Source organism: Hyaena hyaena, unplaced genomic scaffold, assembly GCF_003009895.1.
Source record: "Hyaena hyaena isolate Hyena2069 unplaced genomic scaffold, ASM300989v1 scaffold_335, whole genome shotgun sequence".
In the NCBI taxonomy this organism is placed as follows: Eukaryota; Metazoa; Chordata; class Mammalia; order Carnivora; family Hyaenidae; genus Hyaena; species Hyaena hyaena.
Window position 1 is genome coordinate 656,760 of NW_024080968.1, and position 25,919 is coordinate 682,678.

The 25,919-nt window shown below is 48.4% G+C and overlaps 2 protein-coding genes across 3 annotated transcripts in view; both read right to left on the bottom strand.

Moving 5' to 3' along the window:
• ELMO2 (engulfment and cell motility 2) overlaps window positions 1-13,363 on the bottom strand; it is a 41,482-nt gene extending 28,119 nt beyond the window's left edge. Inside the window, exon 1 of one of the 2 annotated variants that reach the window (XM_039249398.1) lies at window positions 13,313-13,363. The gene's annotated coding sequence lies outside the window, so the exon portion shown is untranslated. Of the gene's footprint in view, window positions 1-10,086; window positions 10,150-13,312 lie in introns of those variants that run through there. The other variant, XM_039249397.1, reaches the window with a different exon arrangement.
• Window positions 13,364-20,490: 7,127 nt separating this feature from the next.
• On the bottom strand, window positions 20,491-20,646 carry LOC120243274 (60S ribosomal protein L39-like). Its single transcript, XM_039249367.1, has one exon. The coding sequence runs from the start codon at window positions 20,644-20,646 to the stop codon at window positions 20,491-20,493; it is 156 nt and encodes a 51-aa protein (XP_039105298.1).
• Window positions 20,647-25,919: the final 5,273 nt, after the last annotated feature.

The following is a 25,919-nucleotide window of genomic DNA, read 5'->3' on the forward strand; positions in this document are numbered from 1 at the left end:
ACTCAGGTCACGATCCCGTAGTCTGTGAGTTCGAGCCCCACGTCGGGCTCTGTACAGACAGCTCAGAACCTGGAGCCTGCTTCAGAGTCTGTGTCTCTCTCTGTCCCTCCCCTGCTTGCACACTTTCTCTCTCTCAAAAATAAATAGACATTAAAAAAATTTTTTTGAAACATACATGCCTCTCTCTATAACCACTGCCCAAAACAAGACTTCGAATATTTTCATCACCCTTAGAAAATTCCCTCCTACCTCTTTCCAGTCAATCCCCAACTTCCGGCCCTCCAAGAGGTATCCTTTCTGACTTCTCCTGCCATACATACATGAGCGTTGCCTGTTTTTATACTTTAAATACATGGAACCGAACAGTGTGGCTTTCTTAGACCATTTGTTACTTATTTCAGTTCTTCTCTTTAAAATAGGTGGGCAGTGCAGGTGCAGTAAGTAGCAAGCGCACTGGACTGGGATGACTTTGCTGCTGAAGAAGCAAATGGATTTGGATCCAACGGACGCAGGACCTAGTCACAGTCCCATCCCTAAGTGTTGGCGGGGATGTGTAAGCATCCCTTTCACCCAAGTCTCTACTGGGAGATGTGAGTGTTTAACTAAAGCATGTGTAAAGTGCCTCCTAGTCTAAAAGTCCACAATTCTATTTTTTTAAAAATATTTTTAAAATTTATTTCTGAGAGAGAGAGAGACAGCGTGAGCAGGGGAGGGTCAGAGAGAGAGGGAAACACAGAATGTGAAGCAGGCTCCAGGCTCTAAGCTGTCAGCACAGAGCCCGGCGCAGGGCTCAAACCCATGAACTGCGAGATCATGACCTGAGCCGAAGTCAGACGCCCAACCGACTGAGCCACCTAGGCACCCCTCAAAGTCTACAATTCTAAAGAACTTACAAATCCAAATGAAGACTGCCACCTCAAAGTCCTCACCCAAAGAAACTACGCCCTTAGTTCAACGTTGCTGCTAAGAAACGATCGTTACCTGTTAGAATTTTCTGGATACTGTCTTTGGAGACAGTTCTCAGCCAATCCTGCCCCTTCTCACAAAGCACAGGCGGTCCATTCATATTGAATGACATTCTACCTACCAGTGCCCCAGCTAATGGGACCGAGGTGAACACTCCGCCTCAGCGGACAAATCCCCAATTCTTTCTCTTCAATTCAAAGACACAGGCTAAGGAAGGTGGATCACAATGGGCCCTGGAGCAGAAATGCCGTCGTCAGCCCCAGAACAGGCACCAGGCCAAGCTAAACCCACCGGCAAGCCAAAGACAACAAGATGCAAAAACCAAGAGCTTTCAGAGGAAGCTGTTCTGCAGAAAGAAACCAGGAATGTGTAGATAAGGAGAGGCCAGAAACCAGAAACCACAAAGTCCCAAAAAGAGATGGAAAAAGCCTGATGACTTATCAGATTCCACGGCTCCAACTCCTACCTCGGGCTCTGTGCTGATGGCATGGAGCCTGCTTGGGATTCTCTCTCTCCCCCTCGCGGTCGGCCCCTCCCCAACTCACTCTCTGCCTCTCTCAAAATAAATAAAGAAACTTAAAAAAAAAAAAAATGATGGCACTGAGCAGTCTCTCGGTTGACACTGGCTGAATTAATAAAGAGTGAAACCCACTTAGATAAGTCTGGCGTGTTTAAAACAGACCGCTGATGGGGCACCTGGGTAGCTCAGTCGGTTTAGCAAATGACTTCAGCTCAGGTCATGATCTCGTGGTTCATGGGTTCAAGCCCCGCATCAGGTTCCGTGCTGGCAGCTCAGAGCCTGGAGCCTGTTTCAGATTCTGTGTCTCCCTCTCTCTCTGCCCATCCCCTGCTCATGTTCTGTCTCCCTTTGTCTCAAAAATAAATAAACTATAAATAAATAAATAAATAAATAAATAAATAAAACAGACTGCTGATATGGTGACTTAACAGTAATCATGTTGTAGGTAACAGTAATGGGTAGACAGCCTCTTTATAGTTGATCAATCACTTCTAGGGCGTTATTACAGCAGATGCTCAAAGAACCCTGTAAATCATCCCTACTTCATACAGGTGAGGCAACTGAAGGTCAGATGGATTGAGACGGGTGTCTTCCACACAGCTCCTTCCCACGCCTCCCCTGCCTCCAAAAAAAAGAGAGACATCTTATTAGAAGTGAATCTCAAGGCTGAGTTTTAGGACTTTAAAGTTAGTTCTTTCCCCTTGACATCACACTTCTTTGATGCTGATGACATTAGCTAACAAAAGCATGGTGCTGAGGTGGTATTCTAAGGGCACTACATAGATTAATTCATTTAATCCACACAGCAACCCTGTGTCGTGTATTACTATCCCCATTTAAAAGATCAGACAACAGAGGCACAGAGAAATGAAGTGCTTTGCTCAGTGTCACACAGCTAATCCTAATAATTAGATCCCGGTGGTCTGGCGTGGTGTGAAGGTCATGTGGAAAGCAGGGAGTGCTGTATGCGGCCCACAGCAGGTGTTTAGACAATTGTGGGTTTGCTGTAGCTGGCACCTAAGCAGGCGGAAGCCAACAGACTCATATTAACAAGAGCTCACTGCTCTAACAGGTAACGGTTCTCCACTGTGAGAGCCTCACTTCCTCGTGTGGTACTGGGCTCTTCACAATCCAGCCCGATCCTCCCAGAATACTTGGCATTTCTACGAGGCAGGCCGGGTTCTTTCATTTCTTCTGTACCTTTGCGTGTCCTCTTCCTTCCATGGACCGTCAGAAGAGCTCCTATTCAAACATCAAAGCCCAGCTCAGAGGTCACTTCCTCTCCACCACTCTCAGCTCTCCCCGCTTTTCCCCAGCAAAATGAAACTGGACAGGGCCGCAATGGTCTCTCCCAGCATTCTGTCCAGACCTCTATGAAGGCTCCCGTCCCACCCCATTATAGGTATTATGGTTAGTGTACACACCATGACAACAGTCACGTGTTTACACGTCTCTCTTCCTCACCAGCTCCTCCTCCAGGCCGGGGCACCCTGTAGCTCATGGACCTAGCACGGCACCGGGCACGCAGGTGCAGCTCGGTCAGGACCGGCATCTGCGCGAATCCATCGGCTCTCACCTCCTCAACCCAGGTGAACCAGGGCCGCCTCTGAACGGAAAGGGACTGGGGAGAAGTGTTCTGGCTGTTCACCGTTCCCCCCACGTCCCCCCACCCTCCAGCTACACGGCGTTTCCACTGTTAAGAGTTCTGTCGTCGCCGCGTTAGAACTTTCCTCACCGGAAAACCAGATTTAGCGCCCCCGACTCTACTGACAAGAAAGGGGCGGATGGCCCTCCTGCTTCTCTCTGTCGGAGGCTCCCGGAGACAGGAGAGCAGAAGCAGTAATCCTCTAGGACACATTCCCGAGTGAAGGGTCTCCTTGTGGGGAGCTCTTTCAGCCCTGGCTTGCTTACTCTTCTCATTTTCAGTTTAGAAAGGAAGTGGAAATTAGGTCGAAGCAATTCAATAACATTGCAAAACTCGCGGGGTTATAAATAGCCTCTTGCTCAGCCGCGCAGCAGTGCTCCAGAGTTCAACGACAGCCAGGATGAGGGAGCTGCAGTTCACATCCAGGCCCAGGGGGGTCCCTGAGAAGTAGGAACAGCTCTTCCGGATGAAACAACTCGGGGCCCTCACCTCCCATCCCCTTTCAAGTGTTACAGATGTAAAGCCGACTTGGAAAACTCAAACAAGCCACAGAACGGGAGAGAGGCGCACATTGATCTGAGGAAGATAATTCTGTTTCACACGGGAGAATGAAAGCTCTGGGTTTTCAAAGGCAAAGCTGGGGAAACAAGAAAAATAGTAGCACCGTCTCCAATGGAGCATTCCCTAGGTGGCTTCCGGAAGGTGGGTTTATAAAGTCAACACCCTTACAAAGGGCCCCTGGGGAGCTGTATCAGTCATCAGTCAGGCAGTGCCGGCTCCAAAGAACTGGATTCCCAGGGCGGGGGCAGCACAGCCCATCTGCAGAGAGAGGAGGCCGTGGAGGGTCCCTTCCCACCAGTAAGGAATTCAGAATGAAGATGCAGGTCTCCAGCTCCCCCTCCTCCCCCTGATCTTTTCAGGATAAGGACTGACAGGTGCTTTTTTGGTCTCTTCTTTTGCCTTTGAATGGGAGGGGGCTGTGGGGGTGAGCATGGCTTACGTTTTCTGCGACAGAGTCCGCCACACCAGGAAGGGAGCGGGAGGCCACACCCTCTTTCTAATCAAAACCACAATCTCACTTGAGGCTTCTCCTTTTGAAATCTTCTCATCTGAGAAGTGACTCAACTTCCCTTAGTTTGGGCCACTGAATGAGGATGAGCTCTGAGGTGCAGAAGGGGGGAGTGGGGTTGGCAGAGGTTCAAATTCTGCCATGCACCACTCACTGCTAGAAACACAGAAGGACCGGCATGCCAATGGCAGCTGACTTTTTTTTTTAAGTTTATTTATTTGAAGGGGGGGCAAGCAGGGGAAGAGCAGAGAGAGAGAAAGAGGGAGGGAGGGGGAGGGAGAGAGAGAGAGAGAGAGAGAGAGAGAGAGAGAGAGAGAGAAGCCCAAGCAGGCTCAGCACTGTCAGCACAAAGCCCAATGCAGGGCTCGATCTCATGAGCGTGAGATCATGACCTGAGCCGAAATCAAGAGCTGGCCGGATGCTTAACTGACTGAACCACGCAGGCGCCCCTGGTTTTTCTTTCAATAGAAATTTGCGGGACACCAGACTCACCTGAAAGCCACTAACGTGGAGCCGAAATGCAGTGAGGAAGGTATGGGAACTGGGTAACCGGGCTCTTCTCCCTAACACCTACCCCGAGGATCACGTGGGTCCCCTCTGACCCTGCACAGAAAGCCTTTGCGGCGCGGTGCTCCTGTACCTACAGAGCAGGGTTTAAACTCTGAGCAGAGCATCTGGCTTCCTCCAGCCCCACGTGACTCTTCAGGCTGGAACTGTCATCACACAGTCATCACATGGTCATCACGCGAGTGCATCACACCAGACATCCTGTCCCCTCCGACAGCACGCTCTTCTGAGTCTGTGTCCTCCCTCGAGCCATTATTCCCTCCACCTTGTACAACCAGCAATCTTCTGTTCATCCTTCGAGGCCCAGCTCACCTATCACTCCTCTGTGTGGCTTTCCTGGCCTTCTCCACTCAGGCCGAACTCAGCGCGTCCCCACCTGCGTTCCCGCTTTTTCGCACAACCCGTCACAGTCCCGCGGGCCGGCCATTCTCTCTGTGCGGCCTCTTCCCTCGCGACCCAAGCGTGAGTGGCACCTCGGGAGCATCACATTACGGGGGAGCCTGCGACACAGCCAGTCACCCGCTCAGTCAGAATCTGCCTTCTAACTAGACCCCCAGGTGGTTCATGTGCACGTTCAAGTCTGAGAAGCAGACTCCAGGCTTGTGTTTCTCAACCCTGTGTGCCAGCAATGCCCACCGCATGCCACCGACGCCCCCGCCCCACCCAGGTGACCTTGCCGAGGCCAGGGCTGTTAGCCACCCGAAAGCAGGACAGATCCGCCCGCGTCGACTCCCCAGACTCCTCTTCCCTGAAGTTTTCAGCACAAGGCCCAGCACGCTGCCGGGCCTGCAGAATTCCACACTGAAAGTACTGCTCAGGATGCCCCGTCCAGGATGCCCGAGACCTGACTGCCTTTGAAAAGAGAATAAAAACACTACTGACAGTGGACTGTTCATGGCCTGGAACTGCACAAATCCCTAACTACAATAATCAATGGATTTAGAAGGGTCAGTGTTGACAGGCCATGTGCCTCAGTTTCTGGAAGTGAAACAAGACACCCTCCGTAGAGACAGGGCAGCAGCTCGTGCAGGGAGGGGGTGTGGCGAGCTGGGAAGAGTCCAGGGTTATGGCTGAAACCCCCGAGCTGTGGGCCTGACTCCTTCAACACCCTCCCGAACAACACAGCATTGTCCACGCTGTAAAATCAGGCCAAGCCCTCTCATTTTATAAATAGGAGAGCGGAGGCCCAGAGACGCTGGCAAGGCCACGCTACCAGTTGGGGACAAAAGAAGGTCTTGACCCCCCATGTCCAGGTTAGTTTCCCCGTCTGCAGGAGACCTGACTGCCCGGACCGGCCACAGGCACAGGCCTCTCTGGGCCTCTTGTCCTGCTCTACGTGAGGGGGTTAGACTAGATGTCTTTGAGGTCTCCTCCCACCTTGACCTTGTAGGGAGGTGGTGTCACTTAGCGATCAGGAGCTTGCGTTCTGGACTGGGACAGACTTGGGTTTGGATCCAGCTCTAACAGTTTCTGTATCTGTAAAAAGGGGATTCAAATCAGCCCTACTCTATATAGTGGGTGTGGATATTAAGCGTAACACCTGACAGGAGTCAGCAGAATTCCGACTGTGTGAACTTGAAGACGTGACAAAAATGCTGTAACCGCAGTCCCCAGCATAAAACAGCCCTTCCCGCCTGGCTGCCGGAGATTAACGACAAGATGAGAACGTATGTGAAGGCGATCGAGGAGGAAAATCAATACAAAAGGCAAAGCCCTGCTGCCGGCGATGTTCTATCATCATCATTATTATTAAGACTACTGTTATTGCTTTCTTCTAGAAGAAGTACCTTGGAGAGTTGTTTTGTCAGCTCCAGAGCAGTGGCCGATACAAGGCCTGGCACATAACGGTGCCCAGCGAACCGTTCCTGGTGACTCACACTAAACCAGCGTGTCCAGTGGGGTGACAGATTCAAATGCCTTAACCAGCTGGGCAGACAAGAAAACAAGCCAGGCAGCATCTATGCAGGCACTGGGGCCGGCTGCAGAGCACCCACCCCACTTAGGAACTCGAAGTCAACACTCTGAAACACAAAACAGCCTGGCCTCGCAGCAACGTTTCAGGCTCTGCACACCCCTGATTCTCGTTCCTCGCTGCAGCACACGGCCTTCGGGCACAGCATCTAATCGCCCTGGGGTCCGGTCTCGTCTTTCCGCCGTAGGCATCCTGAAGACGAAGGCTATGATTCCTCCTGCCCTAGAGCAGTGCTGGCCTCACAAAAAGGGGAAGCTCACTCAGTGAGCAACTGTGGCATGGAACAGCCACACTGTTAACTTGAGCATGGTGTCCCAGCATCTCTGAGATGCTGCAGGGTGCGTATATTTTCCACCCAGCTCCTGGGACCCGGCCGAGGTGGCGTAGACGGTGCTGAGGTACAGTGACAAGGTTGAAGAAGGACTTGCCTTGCACGCTTCTCCTCCAACTGCATCTAAGATGCTTGTCCCTGGGCCACCTGGACATTACTCTGCCTGAAACCAGACGGAACAGGCAATATATCCACAAGGTGCCACTGTTTTCAAGTTTACTCCCCACTCCCTGCACCCCTGAGTTTGCGGGGCACCTCCTACAGACAGCACAGGGTATAGAAAGACCAGACTCCAGATGAACAGATGGGGTCCTGGTCCTAATCTTCCCTCCTCCACTCACAAACTCTAGGATGATCACCAGCAGGCAATGTAACTTTTAGAAGCTGCACTATTTTTGGGGCGCCTGGGTGGCTTAGTCGGTTAAGCGTCTGACTTTCGCTTAGGTCATGATCTCACGGTTCGTGGGTTCGAGCCCTGCGTCGGGCTCTGTGCTGACTGCCAGCTCAGAGCCTGGAGCCTGTTTCAGAGTCTGTGACTACCTCTCTCTCTGAGCCTCCCCTGCTCACGCTGTCTCTCTCTCTCTCTCCTAGAAATAAATAAAACATTAAAAAAAAAAATTTTAGAAGCTGCACTATTTTTGTTAGTAAAATGCAGATAATAATTACCTCCAAAGACCGTAAAGATGATTAAATGCCACAAGGTATACAAAGTTTCCAAAAGTGGACAGCCCAATATGGCAGCTACTAACCTGTGTACTGTGTGGTCACTGTGCCCTGGAAATGTGATTACCACAAACTGAAATGGACTGACCATGCGGCAGAAAACACACCAGATTTCAAAGACTTAGTACACCCACAAAAATGTGAACTGTTTCATTAATAGTGTTTTTATATTGGTTATATGTCAAAATAATATTATTTTGGAATATAGTCACTAAAATGTGTTCCAGAAATTAATTTCACCTGTTTCTTTTTACTAATTTTTTTTTAATGTGGCTACTATAAAAGTTAAATTACATATAGTGCATTATATTTTTTCTTTTGTATTATTATTTTTAATGTTCATTTATTTTTGAGAGAGAAAGAGAGAGACAGAACACGAGTAGGGGAGGGGCAGCGAGAGAGGGAGACTCATAATCTGAAGCAGGCTCCAGGCTCTAAGCTGTCAGCACAGAGCCCAAACCATGAGATCATAACTTGAGCTGACGTCAGACACAATTGACTGAGCCACCCAGACACCCCTTTTTAAAAAAAAATTTTTAAGGGGCGCCTGGGTGGCTTAGTCGGTTAAGCGCCTGACTTTGGCTTAGGTCATGATCTCAAGGTTCGTGGGTTAAAGCCCCGCGTCGGGCTCTGTGCTGACTGCGAGCTCAGAGCCTAGAGCCTGTTTCAGAGTCTGTGTCTCCCTCTCTCTCTGACCCTCCCCTGTTCATGCTGTCTCTCTCTATCCTAGAAATAAATAAAAATATTAAAAAAAAATTTTTTTTAAATGTTTATTTTCTGGAAAGAGAGACAGACAGACAGATAAAATGCAAGTAGGGGAGGGGCAGCGAGAGGGAGACTCATAATCTGTAGCAGGCTCCAGGCTCTGAGCTGTCAGCACAGAGACTGATGCGGGGCTCGAACTCACAAACCTCGAGATCATGAATGGAGCCAAAGTCGGAAGCTTAACCGACTGAGCCACTCAGGTGCCCTATTGCATTAAATTTCTTTTGGATGTTGAACACTGCCCTAGCATAGAGCACACAGAAAGCACTGCAGTGTTGGGTTCCTTCTTCCACTGGCAGGCCATCAGGGACCATGATTCACACCCCTCCCTCCTGTCAAAGCCAAGTCCTCCATTCCCTTTTTTAATAAATATTTACAGTGCCTGGTCCTTCGTGGAAGACACTGGAGATACATGGAGCAAAACCAGACACTGTCTTCTGGGCCTTATTATCCGATGGGGTGGACAGACATTAATACTTTCACAAAAGTAAAACTGCAACTGTTCAAGTGTCTTGAAGGAGAAGTGCACAGGGTGACAAAAGTGGGGGAATTCACGAGGAGGAGGAGGAGTCAGAGCCCAGGGATGCCTCCCGAGGAAGTGATACTTGAGTGCAGATTTGGAGGACCAAGATGAGTTTACTGGAGTAAGCCAGGCCAAGAAGAGAAGCCCAGGCAGAAAGAAGACTAAGTACAAAGACGCCTCCCCCGCCCCCCGGGGGGTTGGTAATGTAGAAGGAATAGAAGAATGATAGTGAAGAGTACTGAACAGGAGGGAGAGGTCGGAAGGACCAGATCTCCAGGGTTTGGGTGAGGACCTGGGGCCCATCCTGCAAGAGGTGGGCAGCTGGCCAGTTTTAGCAGCGGTGTCCTGATCTGATGTGCATTTCCCAACATCCCACTGGCCACGGTGCGAGGCCCACAGCAGAGCAGCCAGAGCGCGCGGGGACACATCAGGTACGACAATGCAACAGTTCAGGTAGGAGGCGACAGACGCCTGAACAGAGGGAGAGCGGCGGTGATGAGTAGGTGGGCCGGGGGCTACAGAGCCGGCCGGCTCCACGGGGCCGGGTGACCAGCAGGGTGGGCTTCGGAGGCGGCGATGTCAAGAGAGACTCCAGGACCGCAGACGAGGCCACCCAGCCCCAAACACTCCCCCGGCGCCCGGGAGCGCTCTCCCATCCCGGCCCTCCCCCATCTGCTCGCCGCGCCCGCAAGCTCCATCCTCCCACCCTCCTCCTCCCTCCGCTCCTCAAGGCCCGGTCCTCCTTCCCCGTCACCCGACGCCCCTCCGGATCGCAAATCCGCGTCCCTGGGGGCCGGTGGCCCGACTGGGCCGCGACCCCTTGCGGAACCTGAGCGGTGCAGCCCGGGCCCGCCCTCCAGCCCCTCAGCTCCTCGGTCCCCGAGGCGGATGCAGGCCGCAGCCTCCGGCCCCCTTCCCGGCCCAGCCTCTCCTCCCCGCGTCCCTCCGGCCGGGCCTCTCTCGGCGGCCCGCCACGCCCCGGCGCCCGGCGCGCCCCTCACTCACCAGGGCGCCGACCTAGGCCCAGCTCCCGCACCCGGGTCTCGCCTCCGCGGCTCCACCAGCCTCCGCCCGCCCTGCCTGCCCGGGACCCCGCCCCCGCAAGCCAACCCGGGCTCTCATTGCTCCGCTCCGCCGTCACGCCGAATTCTCTTTCTTTAATTGGGTTGCTTGCCTGTCACTCAAGGCGGGGCGGGCCCAGCTGCCAGGGGAAGCGCAGGCTGTCCCCGCCCCACTAGCGGAGGCCCCTTAAAGAAACAGGCTTTCTTTCTCCCCACCCTCACCACCCACCCCGGTGGCCGGTGGCCGTGGGGTCAGGAGGAACGCGATTCCTCAGCTGATCCAAGAGGTGGCATTTTCTCCCCCAAACTTTTCTTCTGGCACAGCCTGAGAGTAAAGGAAAAGGCTTTAGCTCCTTGGGAGATTTTGAGGGCTGAGCTGTCCTCTGGTGGCACTCAGTCCCATGCCCAGCGGGCATGTAAAGCACACTCAACGGTGGAGATAACTGAGTGGGAGGTGACAGTCGTGTCAGAGGCTGTGAGAAGCCGTGGCTGCTCACCACCGAGATGGAGCTAATTATACCGGCACCCGGGGCTGGCCGTGGGCGCTGAGCACAGGCAAAGGGGCACAGCTCTGCTGTACGATCAGTGGGGACCCGTGGGAGGTGGCATTTGTCACCGCACCTGCGGATCAGAGCAAGGCCAGGCATCGAGCCAAGGCCTCACTGGGCTATCTCCCTTTGTAATCACAGCAACCCTGATGTAAGGTATTATGCTGATCCCTTTGTTTCAGATGAGAAAACTGAGGTTTCCAGAGAGCCAGAGATCATACAGCTAGCTAGTGACCAGGGGAACAAGACACCAGACTGGGCTGGTTTGATTCTAAAGCTTATGGTTTAACCATTTTGTCTCACAGACCCTTATAACAATTCTGAGAAGTAGGCATTTTGTTGTTCATTTCACAGATGCTCGGCAGAGACCAAATAATGAAATTGATACTACTCAGAAAGTCTGAAATAGTGACTACCATTTATATGCCACCTGACCATCTGCAAAGCAGTTTTACATAAGTTGTTTCCTTTGATCGTGGAAACAGCTTGGAACTGAAGGTAGCTTTTGTTAGTCGGATTTTACCAGTGAATAAACTGGTGCTCAGGGGAGTTGAAACTTGGTGCTAGCTAACATCAATACAGCCCCCTCCCGCAGAGATCCTCCTGGAACTTTCCACAAAGGTCCAGATAGTAAATACTCGGCCATATGGTCTCTCTGACCACAACTCAACTTTTCTAGATGGTGGCCTGTGGCTGTAGTCTGCCCCTCCCTGGTCTGCATCATTTTGCTGGATATCAGAGCCTTTTACAGACCATTGCTTTGTGGGATCCTCACCCCAACTTTGTTATTATTCATACTGTTATTGTTTATTGTTATTGTTGTTGATGATACATCTCCATCATTTCACAAAGGAGGATCTAAGGTGTGGTGTGGTTAAGGGTTTGCCTGAGGGCGACGCAGGAGCTAGAAGTGGATCCAGCTTTCCTCACCTCGAATCCCATCCTGTCTACCACACTGCACTGTGAGATTCCATGCCTTGACCTTGTGATGCTGAGGAGTCCATGGTGAGATTCCATGAGGGTTCAAGCTGGGTAGAAGACCTCCTTCCTGCCCCATGGCAAGGTGGCGAGCCGTGTTTACCTTCTTTTTCCTGAGCTCTGGGGGAAGGTAATCCCTACAGTTCTCCTCCTGAGGAACAATCTCCTATGCCTCCCTGCCTTCCTCATTTATCCCAGTCCCTGAATACCTCTCCCCCCCTGAGCCCGCATGGCGCTTACAACCAGCACCCTTGACTATCACGGAGAAACAGGCTCCGTGTGGGCAGTGACTGTCGTGGCTGACCAGCTGTCCTTCCAAGCCCTTCTCCCTTCTTCTGCAGGACCGTGGCTGCCCAGCGATGTTTCACCGCCTACCCCCACTTGCAGTTAAGAACAGCTGAGTAACCAGGCTCTTGTCAACGGAAGTGATGTATGAAACTTCAAGCTAGGCCTTTACTCGGTAGGCCTGCATCCTCCCTGCTCTTTGTCCTTCTCACCAGCTGGCCCCAGCCTTGACCTTGTCATGATGATGATGTGCTGGGGGATGACAGCGCCACAACACCGAAGGTGCCAGCGTCCCCAGAGGGGCACGCGGAGCAGAAAGCCACCTGAATACTTCCGGTCACTTCATACTCTGATGTAAAAGTGAATTAATCTTTGTTCTCTAGGCCATTAACTTCTGGGAGGGGTGAGAAGGGGGGAGAGGGGCATCTTTTAGAGTGAGCCCTGCACTTACATGGTCTAAAGGTGACATCGCCTTAATTTAGTGCCCTGGTGCCTCACTTGCCTTGCCCTAGTTCTGGCCCTGCTCAGGACACATGTGTCCAAGGAACAGGTCACTCATTTTAGCTTTATACTACTTTGTCCTTCTTTCCTGATATGCCAGTGCAGGTTTAACTGCAAGTTTCAGGAGCCACTTCTGGCTAACTTCAGCAGAGAAGAAGTTTATTGGCAGGCTGGGGGAAACTCACAGGAGTGACAGGAAGCTGAGAGCCAGGCAAGGAAAAGACAGAGACTGGAGATGCTGTAAGTGTTGAGTTAGTCAAAATGCATTAGCTCCGTGCTCCCCCCCACCCTTAATAGAACAGACCTTTGATCAGAATCAAAGTCCCTGAGGGATGCCTGGCTGGCTCAGTCAGTGAAGTATCCGATGTCGGCTCAGGTCATGATCTCATGGTTCGTGGGTTCGAGCCCCACGTCGGGCTCTATGCTGACAGCTCAGAGCCTGGAGCCTGCTTCGGATTCCGTGTCTCCCTCTCTGTCTGCCCCTCCACCCCCTCAAAAATAAGTAAAACATTTTAAGAATTAAAAAAAAAAAAAGAATCAAAGCCTCTGGAGCAAGAGTCTGGTTGGCTGAGCTCAGGTAATGTGTCCTCTCCCTTCAGCTAAGGAGGTCAGGCTCCCTGACTGAGAGTCCCATCAAGACCGTAAACAAGGGAAGAATTCCACATTCCTCCACCTCTACCCCAGCTGCTACCCTGGGTGCAGCTGAGGTGCCCTGATTGCAGGATGGGATCAAGTAGGGGAAGAGCCTGAAGCTGAATGTCACAATGACAGAAACCCGACCCATAACTGGCACATGGTAGAACATTCTAGTTACAACCCCTGTGCCTTGTCAATCATACAGAGCAATCTGTTACTTACCAGCTGGGTGTTCTTGTGTAAATTACTAGATCTCAGTGAGCCTCGGTCTCCTCATCTGTACAATGGGGATAATAACAGCAATGTCTGTAATAGGCTGTCCTGAGAATTAAATGATATGCGGTAAATGAACAATGCTTGGCACAGTGCCTGACATACTAAGTGCTCATTAGATTGTAGGTAGTTTTTAAAAAATTTTTTAAGTTTACTTATTTTGAGCAAGAGAGAGAGAGAGAGAGAGAGGATCCCAAGCAGGGAGGGGCTTGACCCCACAAACTACAAGATCATGACCTGAGCTGAAACCAAGAGTCGCACCCTTAACCAGCTGAGCCACCCTGACTCTCCAAATTGTAGGTAGTTTTAAAAACTGTAGTAGGCCTTCGATATGTATTTATTGTGTGAATGAATTATCGATCATGTTTTCAGTTCTTCTGAAACCATGTCTGAAACCAGACGGTATCGAAATACCCTTCCCAGCTCTCTGATCCACACACCTTCCACATTCCGATAGTCTGGCATCCCCTCTGCCACAGCGCTTCCCAGCTTTGAGCTCTGGTCTCCACTACAATGAGTCCCCGTGTTCATGCTCCCCTCCCGTACTCCCTTCTCTCTCCATCGACTCACCTGGAAAATCCCGACTCTGCTTAAACAAGGCTCATCACCAGTTCCTCATTCCTCGCCTGTGCCCCCAGCAATTGACGAGGCCAGAGAGAAATGCAGACCCTTTGTGGCCCAAGTGGGTCCGTCTGCCCCGCTGTGGGGTAACCACACAGCCCTGTATTTCCATGGCCTGTCGGTTCTCCTCCCCCACAGACTCTCTGTCTTCATACTTGTCTCTCTAACAAAACAAAACAAAAAAGAAGGAAAGAAACAATAAGGAGAAAACTCTTATTTTCTCACCGGCAAATCCACCAGCCTATCTGCCTGAGTCCCAGAGAGCCCCGCCTTTTGTCCTGTTACCATGAAGTCACCTTCTCTGACCCCCACAAGGGCTACCCTGCAGGTGTCCCTAGGGGTTGACTCTTGTCACTCAGGTTTTGCTTCTGCAGGCATCCCGTCATGTCTCCAGCACCACTGGTGTCCCGTCACGCCCCCCAGCATCCGCCTAAGCTGTAAGATGACCCATCTTTAGAATGGCAGGGGCTTCACCTCGGTCTACAGAACCCCAGATAATCTGTCATTTGGCTACTTTGACTTAATCTATGTCCAGTCTCCCTGTCCTCACCCAGCTGCAGTCTTACGGCCTGATTGCCCATTCCTTGAACACACAGTTTCCTCTCACCTCTGTGCTTTTGCATGTGCTGTTCCCTCTCCTGGAGTGCTCTTCCCTCCGATCATCACATGCTTACTTCACTTTATCCAGGTCTCCTCTAAAACCTCCTCAGACAGAGCTTCCCTGACCCCTCCCCTCCCAATCCCACTCTGCTCCCTTAACATGCTCTAATTTCCTTCAAGGTACTCAGCATCACTACTTTCGTGTTGTCTGGCCTCTGCATTAGTCCTAAGTTCCATGGCGGGAATGGTGACCGCCTTGTCCCTAGCTGTATCCCCAGCGCCTAGAGCTTATCTGGCACACAATACGCGGTCAATATTTTATTTATTGCAGCACTGAATAAACAAAGAAAAACAAACCATGGGCAAATGGAGGGTCTCTACGAATTTGGCTCATGTTCTATTTGAATCTTCCTAAACATTCATAAGCCAAGCATAGCCCTTTATATAAATTATTGTTGAAATACAATCCCTGCAACCACACTGGAAAGATTTCTGATAGGGTGGCTCATAAGGGTCAAAACCTACGTTTATCTGCTTAAAGAAAGAGAGCCAGTATTTGCTGTGGGTCTATGTCTTGTGTTGGGGATTATTATAACATGATCTCATTCAAAGTTACCAATTTCTGCGGAGTATCAGAGTGCCCCTTTTACAGATGAGGAAGACTAAGATTTAGCGGTGCAAAGAAACTTGCTAAGGCCACACAGCTCCTTTGGTACCTAAGTCAGTCAGACTTCAAAGTCCAAGTCCTTCTCTTTATACTAATCCCTGAGGACGATATAGTATGTGGGCATTTCATTCTTTAATTTGCTCTATTTTTCAAATAATTATGAAGCCTGGATACATATGAGATAAGTTCTGTATAGTATTTATCTCATTTGCTCCTCACATTCCTATGAGGTACATATATTGCTGCCTCTATTCTACAAAGGAGGAAGCTGAGGCATAGAGCGGTGGGGATATTGGCCCAGGGTTGTTTGATGAAGTAGTGAAGTCAACATTCAAATCCAGTCTGTCTAATTTCAAGTCCTGAGTCTTTTCTGCAGCATTGTGCTATCTCCCTTAAGACAACTCTCTGCCTCAGATAGGAAGAGAAGAAAAATGACTAACGCAGACGAATAAAGCATCATTACGAAAATTCATGGTGACTTGGTTTTTTAAGTGGGAAGCAAAGGGCAAGAGGCAGACAGCCAGTCTAGCATCAGCTCCGGCAGGTTGGGGGTTCACATAACTCACGATAATTTAATTTGCAAAGATCATTCTTCCAGGAACTGGGGCTTATCGTGTATTTTTTGCGAGGGCAAGTGAAGAGACTGGAGGGTATCTTGGAGATTGGGGTGAGCAGTCAGGTGACCGCCCCAGCAGGAGAGTGCAGCAGCCTCTTGTGTGAGGCCAGCTCCCCCTGCTGGCGTAGGAGGTCGTGTTCAACATCTACAGCTGTGTGTGTGTGTGTGTGTGTGTGTGTGTGTGTGTGTGTGTGTGGCAGGGCAGGAGGTCATTGGGAAGCATATTCAATGAGATTTGAGAAATGTCTAGCACACCCAGTATATAAAAATAATAGCTACCACTTACCAATATAACAGAGTAGTGGGCAGGCACTGTTTTATAGATTTCACATTAATTTTATTTACTCCTGGGACTTTACATACTACATCTAATTGAACTCTCACCCCAATCCTCTGAAGTAGAAATTATTATTTTCACTTCCATTTTTCACGAGAGAAGCCTGAAGCGCAGGGTGGTTAAGTCATTTATAATATGGCTATTACGTGGCATATCTGGGGCTTGAACAGTAGACTCAAAGCTTCATGCCCACGCTCTGGAAACCACTCGCTGGCCATTCTTTATGTCTGGGGCACCCCCTGGCAAGTCCCCTTGTAAAGACCCTTACTCAGGAATTTCCATGTCTGGATTTCCTGTACTTATGCTATTAAATTTGATTTTCTCCTGCTAATCTGCCTCATATGAATTTGATTCTAAGTCCAGCCAGAAGGACTTTTTTTTAAAAATTTATTTCTAGGAGAGAGAGAGAGAGAGAGAGAGAGAGAGAGACAGCGTGAGCAGGGGAGGGTCAGAGAGAGAGGGAGTCACAGACTGAAACAGGCTCCAGGCTCTGAGCTGGCAGTCAGCACAGAGCCCGACGCGGGGCTCAAACCCACGAACCACGAGATCGTGACCCAAGCGAAAGTCGGACGCTTAACCGACTAAGAAACCCAGGCGCCCCAGCCAGAAGGACTTTGAAAGGCAGAGGAAATTCCTCCTCCCGAACAGTTGGTATAGTCAGCAGGATACTTTAACTCAATGGACACTGATGAGGGAGCATTAGGCGAGCTGAGACCCCACAAACCCCCTCCTCCCCTTGGGTGGGATACCTGTGGCATTGCCCAGGCACTGCTGGCTCCCCTAGAGCTAAGAAAAGGAGAAAGCAAATGGTTAACTGATGGAGAGATCACAGTCCTGCAGGACATGGGTCTTCATCAGTTTACAAATGTCTTAGTAAATCACAAGAAAAAGAATCTTATCAATAGCCTAACCTCCAGAAACCCATAGACTCAGTTTCTTGGAGCCCTAACATCATCCTCCCCTCCATAGTGATGTGGGGAACAAAGGCAAGAAGGAAATGTAAATAAGCCTAAATCTCTTTATAACCTGCAGCCCATTGACAAATACTTGAGGCAAGTACAAGAGTATAACACTTCTCCAGGAAACTCCCTACTGTCTTAATGTTAATACCTGGCTGGAGGGAAAAACAACCTTAGCTTGACAATAGCTAGGCCTCCGGTATCCTTTGAGTCCTCTTTAGCCTAGAAAGTCCTTTTGGAAACCTCCATTTTGTCTTTACCTCCTCCAACTCCACAGCATATAACTGGTCACACTTCTTACAACCCCAGTGAAGCTCTTTCTGCCCACGGGTCCTGTCCCTGTGCTTTAATAAAATCACCTTTTTTGCACCAAAGAGGTCTCAAGAGTTCTTTCTTGGCTGTCGGCTCCAGACCCCACCCCCACCCCCCCAACGCTCTGATTCATATACAGACAATCTTCAAGCCTGTTGCTGTGTGGGCCATTCACAGATCACCAGAGACCTTTGAACCACAAACCAGGAAAATCTGTTGGAATGCCAGGGCCTCCTCTTACTCTCTCTGAAGATGCTTCGAGCTCGACCTCTAGAAAGCTCCACTGGCTATCCTGAGAACCCCAAATGGATTTATATTTTGACTTAATCTTTAACCATTGGTTTTCTTTTGTTTCCATAGAAATGCCTCTTGTTTAATATCTGATTTCTTGAACCAGGAGCCCAACTTTGAAAACACATTTGCTTCACTACCTCCTGAAATGAGTTAACTGAACTGACCTATTTGTCAGGACTAAGACTGGTTCCATGCGACCATGGAGAACATGGTTCCATGAGAACAATTTACCAGATCAATTTTTAATGCATGAAATTTCAAGGAAGTTTTAGAGGAGGGAACCGTGGGGGCCAAGGGCAGGCTGCCCCAAGATGGACCACTTTGGCAGGGACATTATTTTGAGTTAAAAGCAATCCAAACTGAGTGGATTCAGAGAAAGCTCTTTACCTCCCCCTGCAACTGCCTGCTTTACCAGGAAGAGAGCTATTAACAGAGATTCAGAGATTTGTCTTGGCTCAAGGAACTTCTCTGCACAATAGGGCAACATTTGTTTTCCAAACATCTCTATTCACCTTCCTGCTAAAGGTCTTTCTCCCCTTGGGATCCTCAGACCCCTACGCCTCGCCTTAGCTCATATGTATAAGTATCATGTTGCCTGAATGTCTTTAGAATTTCCAAGTCTGTGTGGATCCCCCACAGATTAGATTTTCTCCTGTTTTAAAAAAAGAACCTTACTCAGAGCAGACTCACAGCAATGGCTCAATAATTTCTTAGAAAATGGTAGGCATCCTAGGATTTCGTGGTGAGTCTGCTCCTTCTGGAACCAAGTGGAGGCGGTTGGGGGAAGTTGTAGATTCTTCTGGGTGACTGGTCTTGCAACTGCTCCATCTGTCTGGATGGGAGATAAGCCCCCAGCCAGTGATAAGCATGGCTCTTTGGATCCTCTTCCCTAGCATCTTGGTTACGGCAGAAGCAGAGAGAATGCTAAACAATAGATGTAAAGTATTTAGCAGCCATTGGGGAATGAGTTCAGCACTGAAAGATCTGGACAGCTCCTGGAGAAGATTCCCTAGGGGAATTTCTCTGCCTCTACTTCCTGTGTCCAGGAGTTATTGGAATGTGGGGAAGTGAAGAGGTTAGTGGTGGAGGGAGAGGTCAGGGCTGCGGGCCACTCACGGGGCTGAGGCAGCTACTATTTACCAACAACTATGGAAGAATTTCACTACTTTAACAACAGGTATGGCTATACTGGCTGAATATCGTCATCTTTACTGTGGGTTCGGAGGCAATTGGCCTGACCTCTCTGAAATTCCTTATCTTCATAGGGACAATAGAAACTGACTCATGGGGCTGGTGAGGGACTTACACGGGGTAAAATAAGTTAAGTTCCAGCTTCTAGCTCACAGTAGGCATTCAGTCAATGGGGGTTGTTTATGTGTGTGTGTGTGTGTGTGTGTGTGTGTGTGTGTAAGATTGGGGTGGTCCTGTTGACCAGAGTCCCTCTGTCACACTGTCCCTTGCCTTCACCCCTCCGCCTTTGACTGTAAGCCTGCTGCTAGAGCTCGGAGCCCCAGGACGTATGGGGGTTCCTTTCCTGGTCAGTATTTCCTTTGCTCCAATAGACTCTGTCACAAGTTTTATTGAACTGACCTGGTTCGTCCAGCACAGCTATTGAGAAACTGAGGCAGCTGTCGTAGAAGAAACAAAGGGCCCACTCTTGCCAGTGGGCCTGACCTTGGAGCTCTGGGCCCGGGAGGAAACTGTGGAGAGGCTCCTATCTGCTGTAGGAAGACTTCCCGACCTGAGAATTCATCTGTGTTCTCCACATATGTTTGCTGAGTGCTCAGTGCATGCCGGCCGCTGGTTCCGTGTGCCGAGCCAGAGCGTGGTGCCCGTCCCCAGAGCGTTCACAGCCCCCCCACAGCAGGGACAGCAAACAGATAAAGTCTGTTCTACACTGTGGTGCATGTGATAGGAGAATGCTTAGGTTCACTTCCCTGCCTTCCAACAGGTGAGTTACATACCTGGTTACAGAGGTCCTCTCTGAGGAGGTGATAATTGCATAGAGACTTCACAAACGAACAGGAGGTTTCCAGGTGAAGGGTGAAAGGTGGAGGGTAAAAGGCTGAATGTTCCAGGTGGAAGGAACAGCATGATGTGGGAAGACCTGGAAGTAGGGAAGATCCTGACTTGAACTGGGTGGTTGTATTATCAAAGCAAAGGGAAGAGGAGGGTAGAGAGAAGCCAGCTAATGCAGGCCTGTCACCTCTGCTGTGAAGAGTCTAGGTTTTGTTCGATGCGCAATGGGAATGTACTCGAGGCTTGTAAGCAGGGTAATAGCACTGTCTGATTTGACTTTTTTTCAAACAAAACATCTTACGTATTTATGACCAAACCAACCTACTGCTGCAAAAGCATAGTAACCGAGAAAAATAATCTCCCATATACAACATGTCTATTGGGGGCGCCTGGGTGACCTGGCGGGTTAAGCACCCACCTCTGGATTTCGACTCAGGTCACGATCTCATGGTATGTAAGATCGAGCCCCAGGTCAGGCTCTGCTCTGACAGTGCAGAACCTGATTGAGATTCTCTCTCCCCCTGTCTCTCTGCCCCTCCTTCTGCCTCTCTCTCTCTCTCTCTCTCTCTCTGTCAAAATAAATAAATAAACATTAAAAACCACATCTATTGTTTGGGAAGCAGTGATGTTTACAGAGCAGTGGGATCGAAGCACGTGACCTCTGTGCAGCATAAATACGCGTGCCGTCTCATGTGCGATCCTTTACAGGTCCAGCCTCGTTCTCCTCCAGTGCCCTCTCTCGGAGTTGAACCTGACTTTCTTACCAGTTTGCATCCAAATCCACTGGGGAATGGGACCATTCTGCTTTTGTTTCTTGGTCAGGAATTGCTCGACCCTGAATATCTTGTGAGAAGACATGGCAAGGGACAGTGAACCACACACCCCATGAGGGCAAAGTGAAGGAGAGAGGTGATTTGAATTTTGAAGAAAGATCCCATCGGTCCCTGTGATCAAGACAAAAGAGGGCTGTAACTATTACAAAGTCTGCACATGCCTAGGAAAAGAGTGATGTTTTCCTATGGCCCTAGCAACACGTCACCACCGGAGCTGGTCTTCAACTTGCCCCCTAGGTCAATGGCAACTCATCTCACCAATTTGGCCTCTGATTTATCTTATGTAGTCATCAGAGGGCAGCCCTGTTTCTAAGATTTGGGGAAATCACATCATTGTGGCCTCCTGTACTTCTTTCTAATTGCTCCCTGTCTGGAGGGGGGGCAGAGGCATAGGCAGCTAGCTAACTACCTGCAGAGTGTGATGCTTTAGGGGAATGGAGGCTCAGAGGAAGTGGGAGAATGTGGTGGAGTTCAGCCTGAATGGTTCTGATCCTCAGAAGGGACCATACTCATTGGTCCTGACATCAAAGGCCAAGTGATGAGTAGAATTCCAGCAGAATTGACAAAAGAGCCACTGTCAGACCCATTTTACAGAAGAATAAACTAAGGCTCAGAGAGTCCATTTCTTGAGTCAGAAAGAACTCTGACTGCCTCGCACAGATTCCTAAACTGCTGCCTTGTGGACCACCGCTTGTACTTTCTTCAGGTTTATCATCCCATGAAACTGGGATAATGACATCTGCCTTTCAGGGTGGTGGTGAGGGTTAGCTGGCTTCATACATTAAATGAAAACATAGAGCCATTTTGGGAGACAGATTCTGGACACATTCTCACTCCCACTCACCAGGCTTGCAGCTTACAGTTCAAATTCACGCCTCGGCAAAGTTAGGAAGCAGTCCATGCCCCGGATCTGGGGGTGGAAGGGGTGGTGGTATTATGACAGAGTCAAAACTAAGAGGGTAAAATCTTGAATGTCATTGTCTCAGCAGATACTATCAGTGAGGATAATGATCAGACACTTTCATTTAATGAGTACCTACTATGTATGTGCCGGGTATTTTACACTTACTATTTTGCTTTTTCTATTCATCAGTTCGGTATTTAATGCACTACATGCCAGCCATCGTTTTATGTTAATTCTAATAATCACCATGAAAACTCAGTGGTAGGACTTATTATTCCTGCTTCACAGAGGATGAAACTGAGTTAGGAGAGCAAGTAGAGCCAGACTACAGAATAAGGATCATTAATATCTTGGACAAATGAAAGAGTCTATTGCATCAATTTTTTTTAAAGCATACAACAAGGGCTGCCTGGCTGGCTGAGTCAGTAGAGCATGTGATTCTTGATGTGGGATTGTGAGTTCAAGCCCCATGTTGAGTTTACTTAAAAAAAAAAAAAAGCATTCAAAAAGCATACAACAGCTTTATGAATCAAAAAGTTTGATTCTTCTTAAAATAAAAATAATTCTTTTTATTTATTTTATTTTAGAGAGAGAGCAAAAGTGAGGAGGGGTAGAGAGAAAGTCTTTAAGAAATTGTTTTTAACATTTATTCATTTTTGAGAGAGAGAGAGAATGTGAGTGGGGAGGGTCAGAGAGAGAGGGAGACACAGAATCTGAAACAGGCTCCAGGCTCTGAGCTAGCTGTCAGCACAGAGCCCGATGTGGGGCATGAACCCATGAGCGGTGAGATCATGACCTGAGCTGAAATTGGACGCTAAACCGATTGAGCCACCCAGGTGCCCCGAGAATCTTTTTTTTAACCTTATTTATTTACTTTTGAGAGAGAGAGAGAGAGAGATAGAAAGAGAGCACAAGTGGAGTAGGGGCAGAGAGAGAGGGAGAGAGAATCCCAAGCAGGCTCTGCACTGTCAGCATGGAACCTGATGTGGGGCCTCCAACTCATGAACCGTGAGATCATGACCTGAGCCGAAATCAAGAGTTGGACGCTTAATGGACTGAGCCATCCAGGCACTGTGAGAGAGAATCTTGAGCACACTCCATGCTCAGTGTGGAGCCTAACCCAGGGCTCAATCCCATGACCCTGGGAGCATGACCTGAGCCGAAATCAGGAGTTGGACCTTCAACCAACTGAGCCACCCAGATGCCCCTAAAAATAATAATTCTTTTAAAGATAAAATCGTAATAGGGGCACCTGGGTGGCTCAGTCGGTTAAGCGTCCGACTTTGGCTCAGGTCATGATCTCACAGTTCGTAGGTTGGAGCCCCGTGTCAGGTTCTGTGCTGACAGCTAGCTCAGAGCCTGGAGCCTGGCTCGGATTCTGTGTCTCCCTCTCTCTCTGACCCTTCCCTGCTCACGCTCTCTGTCTGTCTGTCTGTCTCTCTCAGAAATAAAACATTAAAAAAATTTAAAGATAAAATCGTAATAGATGGATTGAATAGCAAAATGGATTAAAGAGTGAAGCAGTGAACCAGAAGGCTGAGCTAAGGCATTCTCCCAGAATGCAGTGCCAAAGAAATAAACAGATGGAAAGTGGGAACGAAGCATGGAGACATGAAGGGCAGCTGCAAATGTCCATTGTCTGCTTCATGCGAGTTACAGAATAAGAGAAGGAAACAGAAGAAGGAAATTCCCTGAAGCAACATAATCATTCAAGACATTTTCTTAGAACTTAAGAAATAAATGAGTGCTTATGCTAAGAGGATCTAGTGAATATTTATAGGAAGAACGTGGAAAAGCTTACATCTAAGTACCTCATCCTGAACTGTCAGGACACTAAGGATGAAAAGGAAACCCTGAATGTTTCCAGAGTGAAAAAAAAAAAAACAACAAAAACACACCTGGAAGGGAATGAGGATATAATTGACATTAGTCCTTCTCATTTGCAACTTTGTAAGCAAGAAAACAGTAGAATGATGTCCTCAAAGTTCTCTGGTTTACTCAACTATCAAGTTTAGGAATGTTTACTCAACTAACCTATCAAGCAAATGTGGGGGCATCACAGACACTTTTAAGACACAGATGGACTAAAAATGCTTACAACTCACACTCATAGCATCCCTCCGCAGGGTATCATTGGCATTTGAATGGAACAATTCTTCATCATGTAAACCTGACCTATCCACTGCAGGTTGCATGGTGTCCTTGACAGTGGAATTCCTCCTTAGCCACTGTGATGGCACAAAATGCCCCACATAGGGAAGGGGTGTGCTACAGCCTCTGCCTGAGAACCCACTGGTATAGGAGTTATAGTCCAATGAAGAGAAAATGGATCCAAGACGAAAATGTGGGATATGCAAAGCAGAGGTAAGCAAAAAGCCAGCAAAATGTAAGACAAAACAAAAATTGTTACTTGTAATAATTAGCTAAAATCTGAGATGACGACACCGGATGGGGAGGTATGAAGACTGGGAAGGAGGTAGGAGAGAAAAGTAAAAGCATGCTAAGGTTCTCATTTTATTTGGTATGAAGATGCAGGTATGAATTAATATGCTTAACAACTTGTGCCAAAAAATAAATAGAAACAGAATGTATACTTTCTTTTTAAAAGTCTTTTATTACTACATTTTTAATGTTTATTTACTTAGAGAGAGAGAGAGAGAGAGAACATGTGTAGGGGAGAGGCAGAGAGAGAGGGAGAGACAAAACCCCAAGCAGGCTCCAAGCTGTCAGCACAGAGCCCAGTGTGGGGCTCGAACCCACGGACCGTGACATCATGCCCTGAGCTGAAATCAAGAGTCATATGCTTAACCCACTGAGCCACCGAAGTTCCCCTAAAGTTTATTTATTTAAGTCATCTCCACACCACTCAACGTGGGGGTTGAACTCACGACCCCAAGAGCAAGATCCACATGTTGTACCTAGTGAACCAGCAAGGTGCCCCTATACTTTCTAAGTCATTAGAAGAAAAGTTAATTGGCAGCAAATAAAATGCTATCAACAAACTGAAGAGCAGAGATGAAAAAGAAACTTGAACACAGCATGTATAGTAGAAAGCACCAGGTAAATTGGTAGAAATATACAAATCCATCAATAATATATTAAATTCACTGTGAAAGGACAGATGCTCTTGACTAAAAAAAAAAAAAAAAAAGGCAAACTGTATGCTGTTTTATTAGAAACAGCAAAAGCAGGGTAGCACTGGAAATACTGAGTGGGAAAAGCAAGTGACAATGATAGAATTAGGCAAAAATGGATTTCACACAATGATCAGTCTTATTTGAAAAGACCAAACTCTGTATCGATAAACAGTCAACCTGCCAGTAAGTTTAGCCCTTGTGCTTGTGTCTAGTGACACAGGATTGAAATATAAAATCCTAAAACTGATGGAATTACGAGGAGAAACAAATAATCTCCAGCTCAGTGGGAAACTTAGAAATTTGCAGAACAAGCAGTCAAAACATCGAGAAAAACACATGGAAGATTTGAATACCAGGCTTCACAAGCTTCATCGAATAGATTTATGTGGAGATAAATGTTTGCCCTTTTCAAACACATATGGTAACTTTACAGAAATTGTCCTTCTTTGAAATGATAGGGTTTTTTTTTCTTTTAATCTGCCCCCTCCTTTTCTCCATTTTCGTATTTTTCTTTCTTGTCTCCCCGTGTTTGTTTTTATCTGTACCCCCTGCTTCTCCTCCTTCTCCCAGGTAACCTTGCTAGCAGAGTGATTATATCCTTCTAATACTCTCTTCATGCTCATGAAATCAGATGTAAATATATATGCCTACGTAGATTTCTCTCCCCAGCTCTTACAGAAATGGAACCATAGTTTATACATTTCTCTGCATCTTGCAGAGATGGAGGGTGGAAATGCCCTCGAGTCAAGAAATTTTTTTTTAGCAGTTGCGTAACCTGCCATGATACAAGTATATCACACTTTATTCAACCACTCCTCTGCCTATGCTGATGGTCACTGCGGGTGGGAATGTCCGCATCTCTATTTCTCTGGCATGGATTCCCAGGCATGGGGTTGTCGGTCAAAGAATATGCGGAGTTGTTTTATTTGGATAGTTATTGCCAGACTGCTCTCCACCAAGGTCATAGCCACTGTGATGTGGTGAAGACAGTCCCTTCCCAGCCTCTACTAGGTGTTACCATGCTCCCGATTTGCTAGTCTGATGTGAGTAAAAACACTGTTTCATTATTTAATGTGCATTTTCCTGACTCTCAGGGAAGCTGAGTATCTTCTTAGGTTTATTCACCATTTGGGTTTGTTCTGTGAGAGCTTCTGACCATTGTTATTCTGATACTGATTTGCCAAAGCTCCTTGTGGATATACACATGAACCTTATCTGTCACCTTCACTGCAGATGGATAGAAAGGTCTTACAAAGG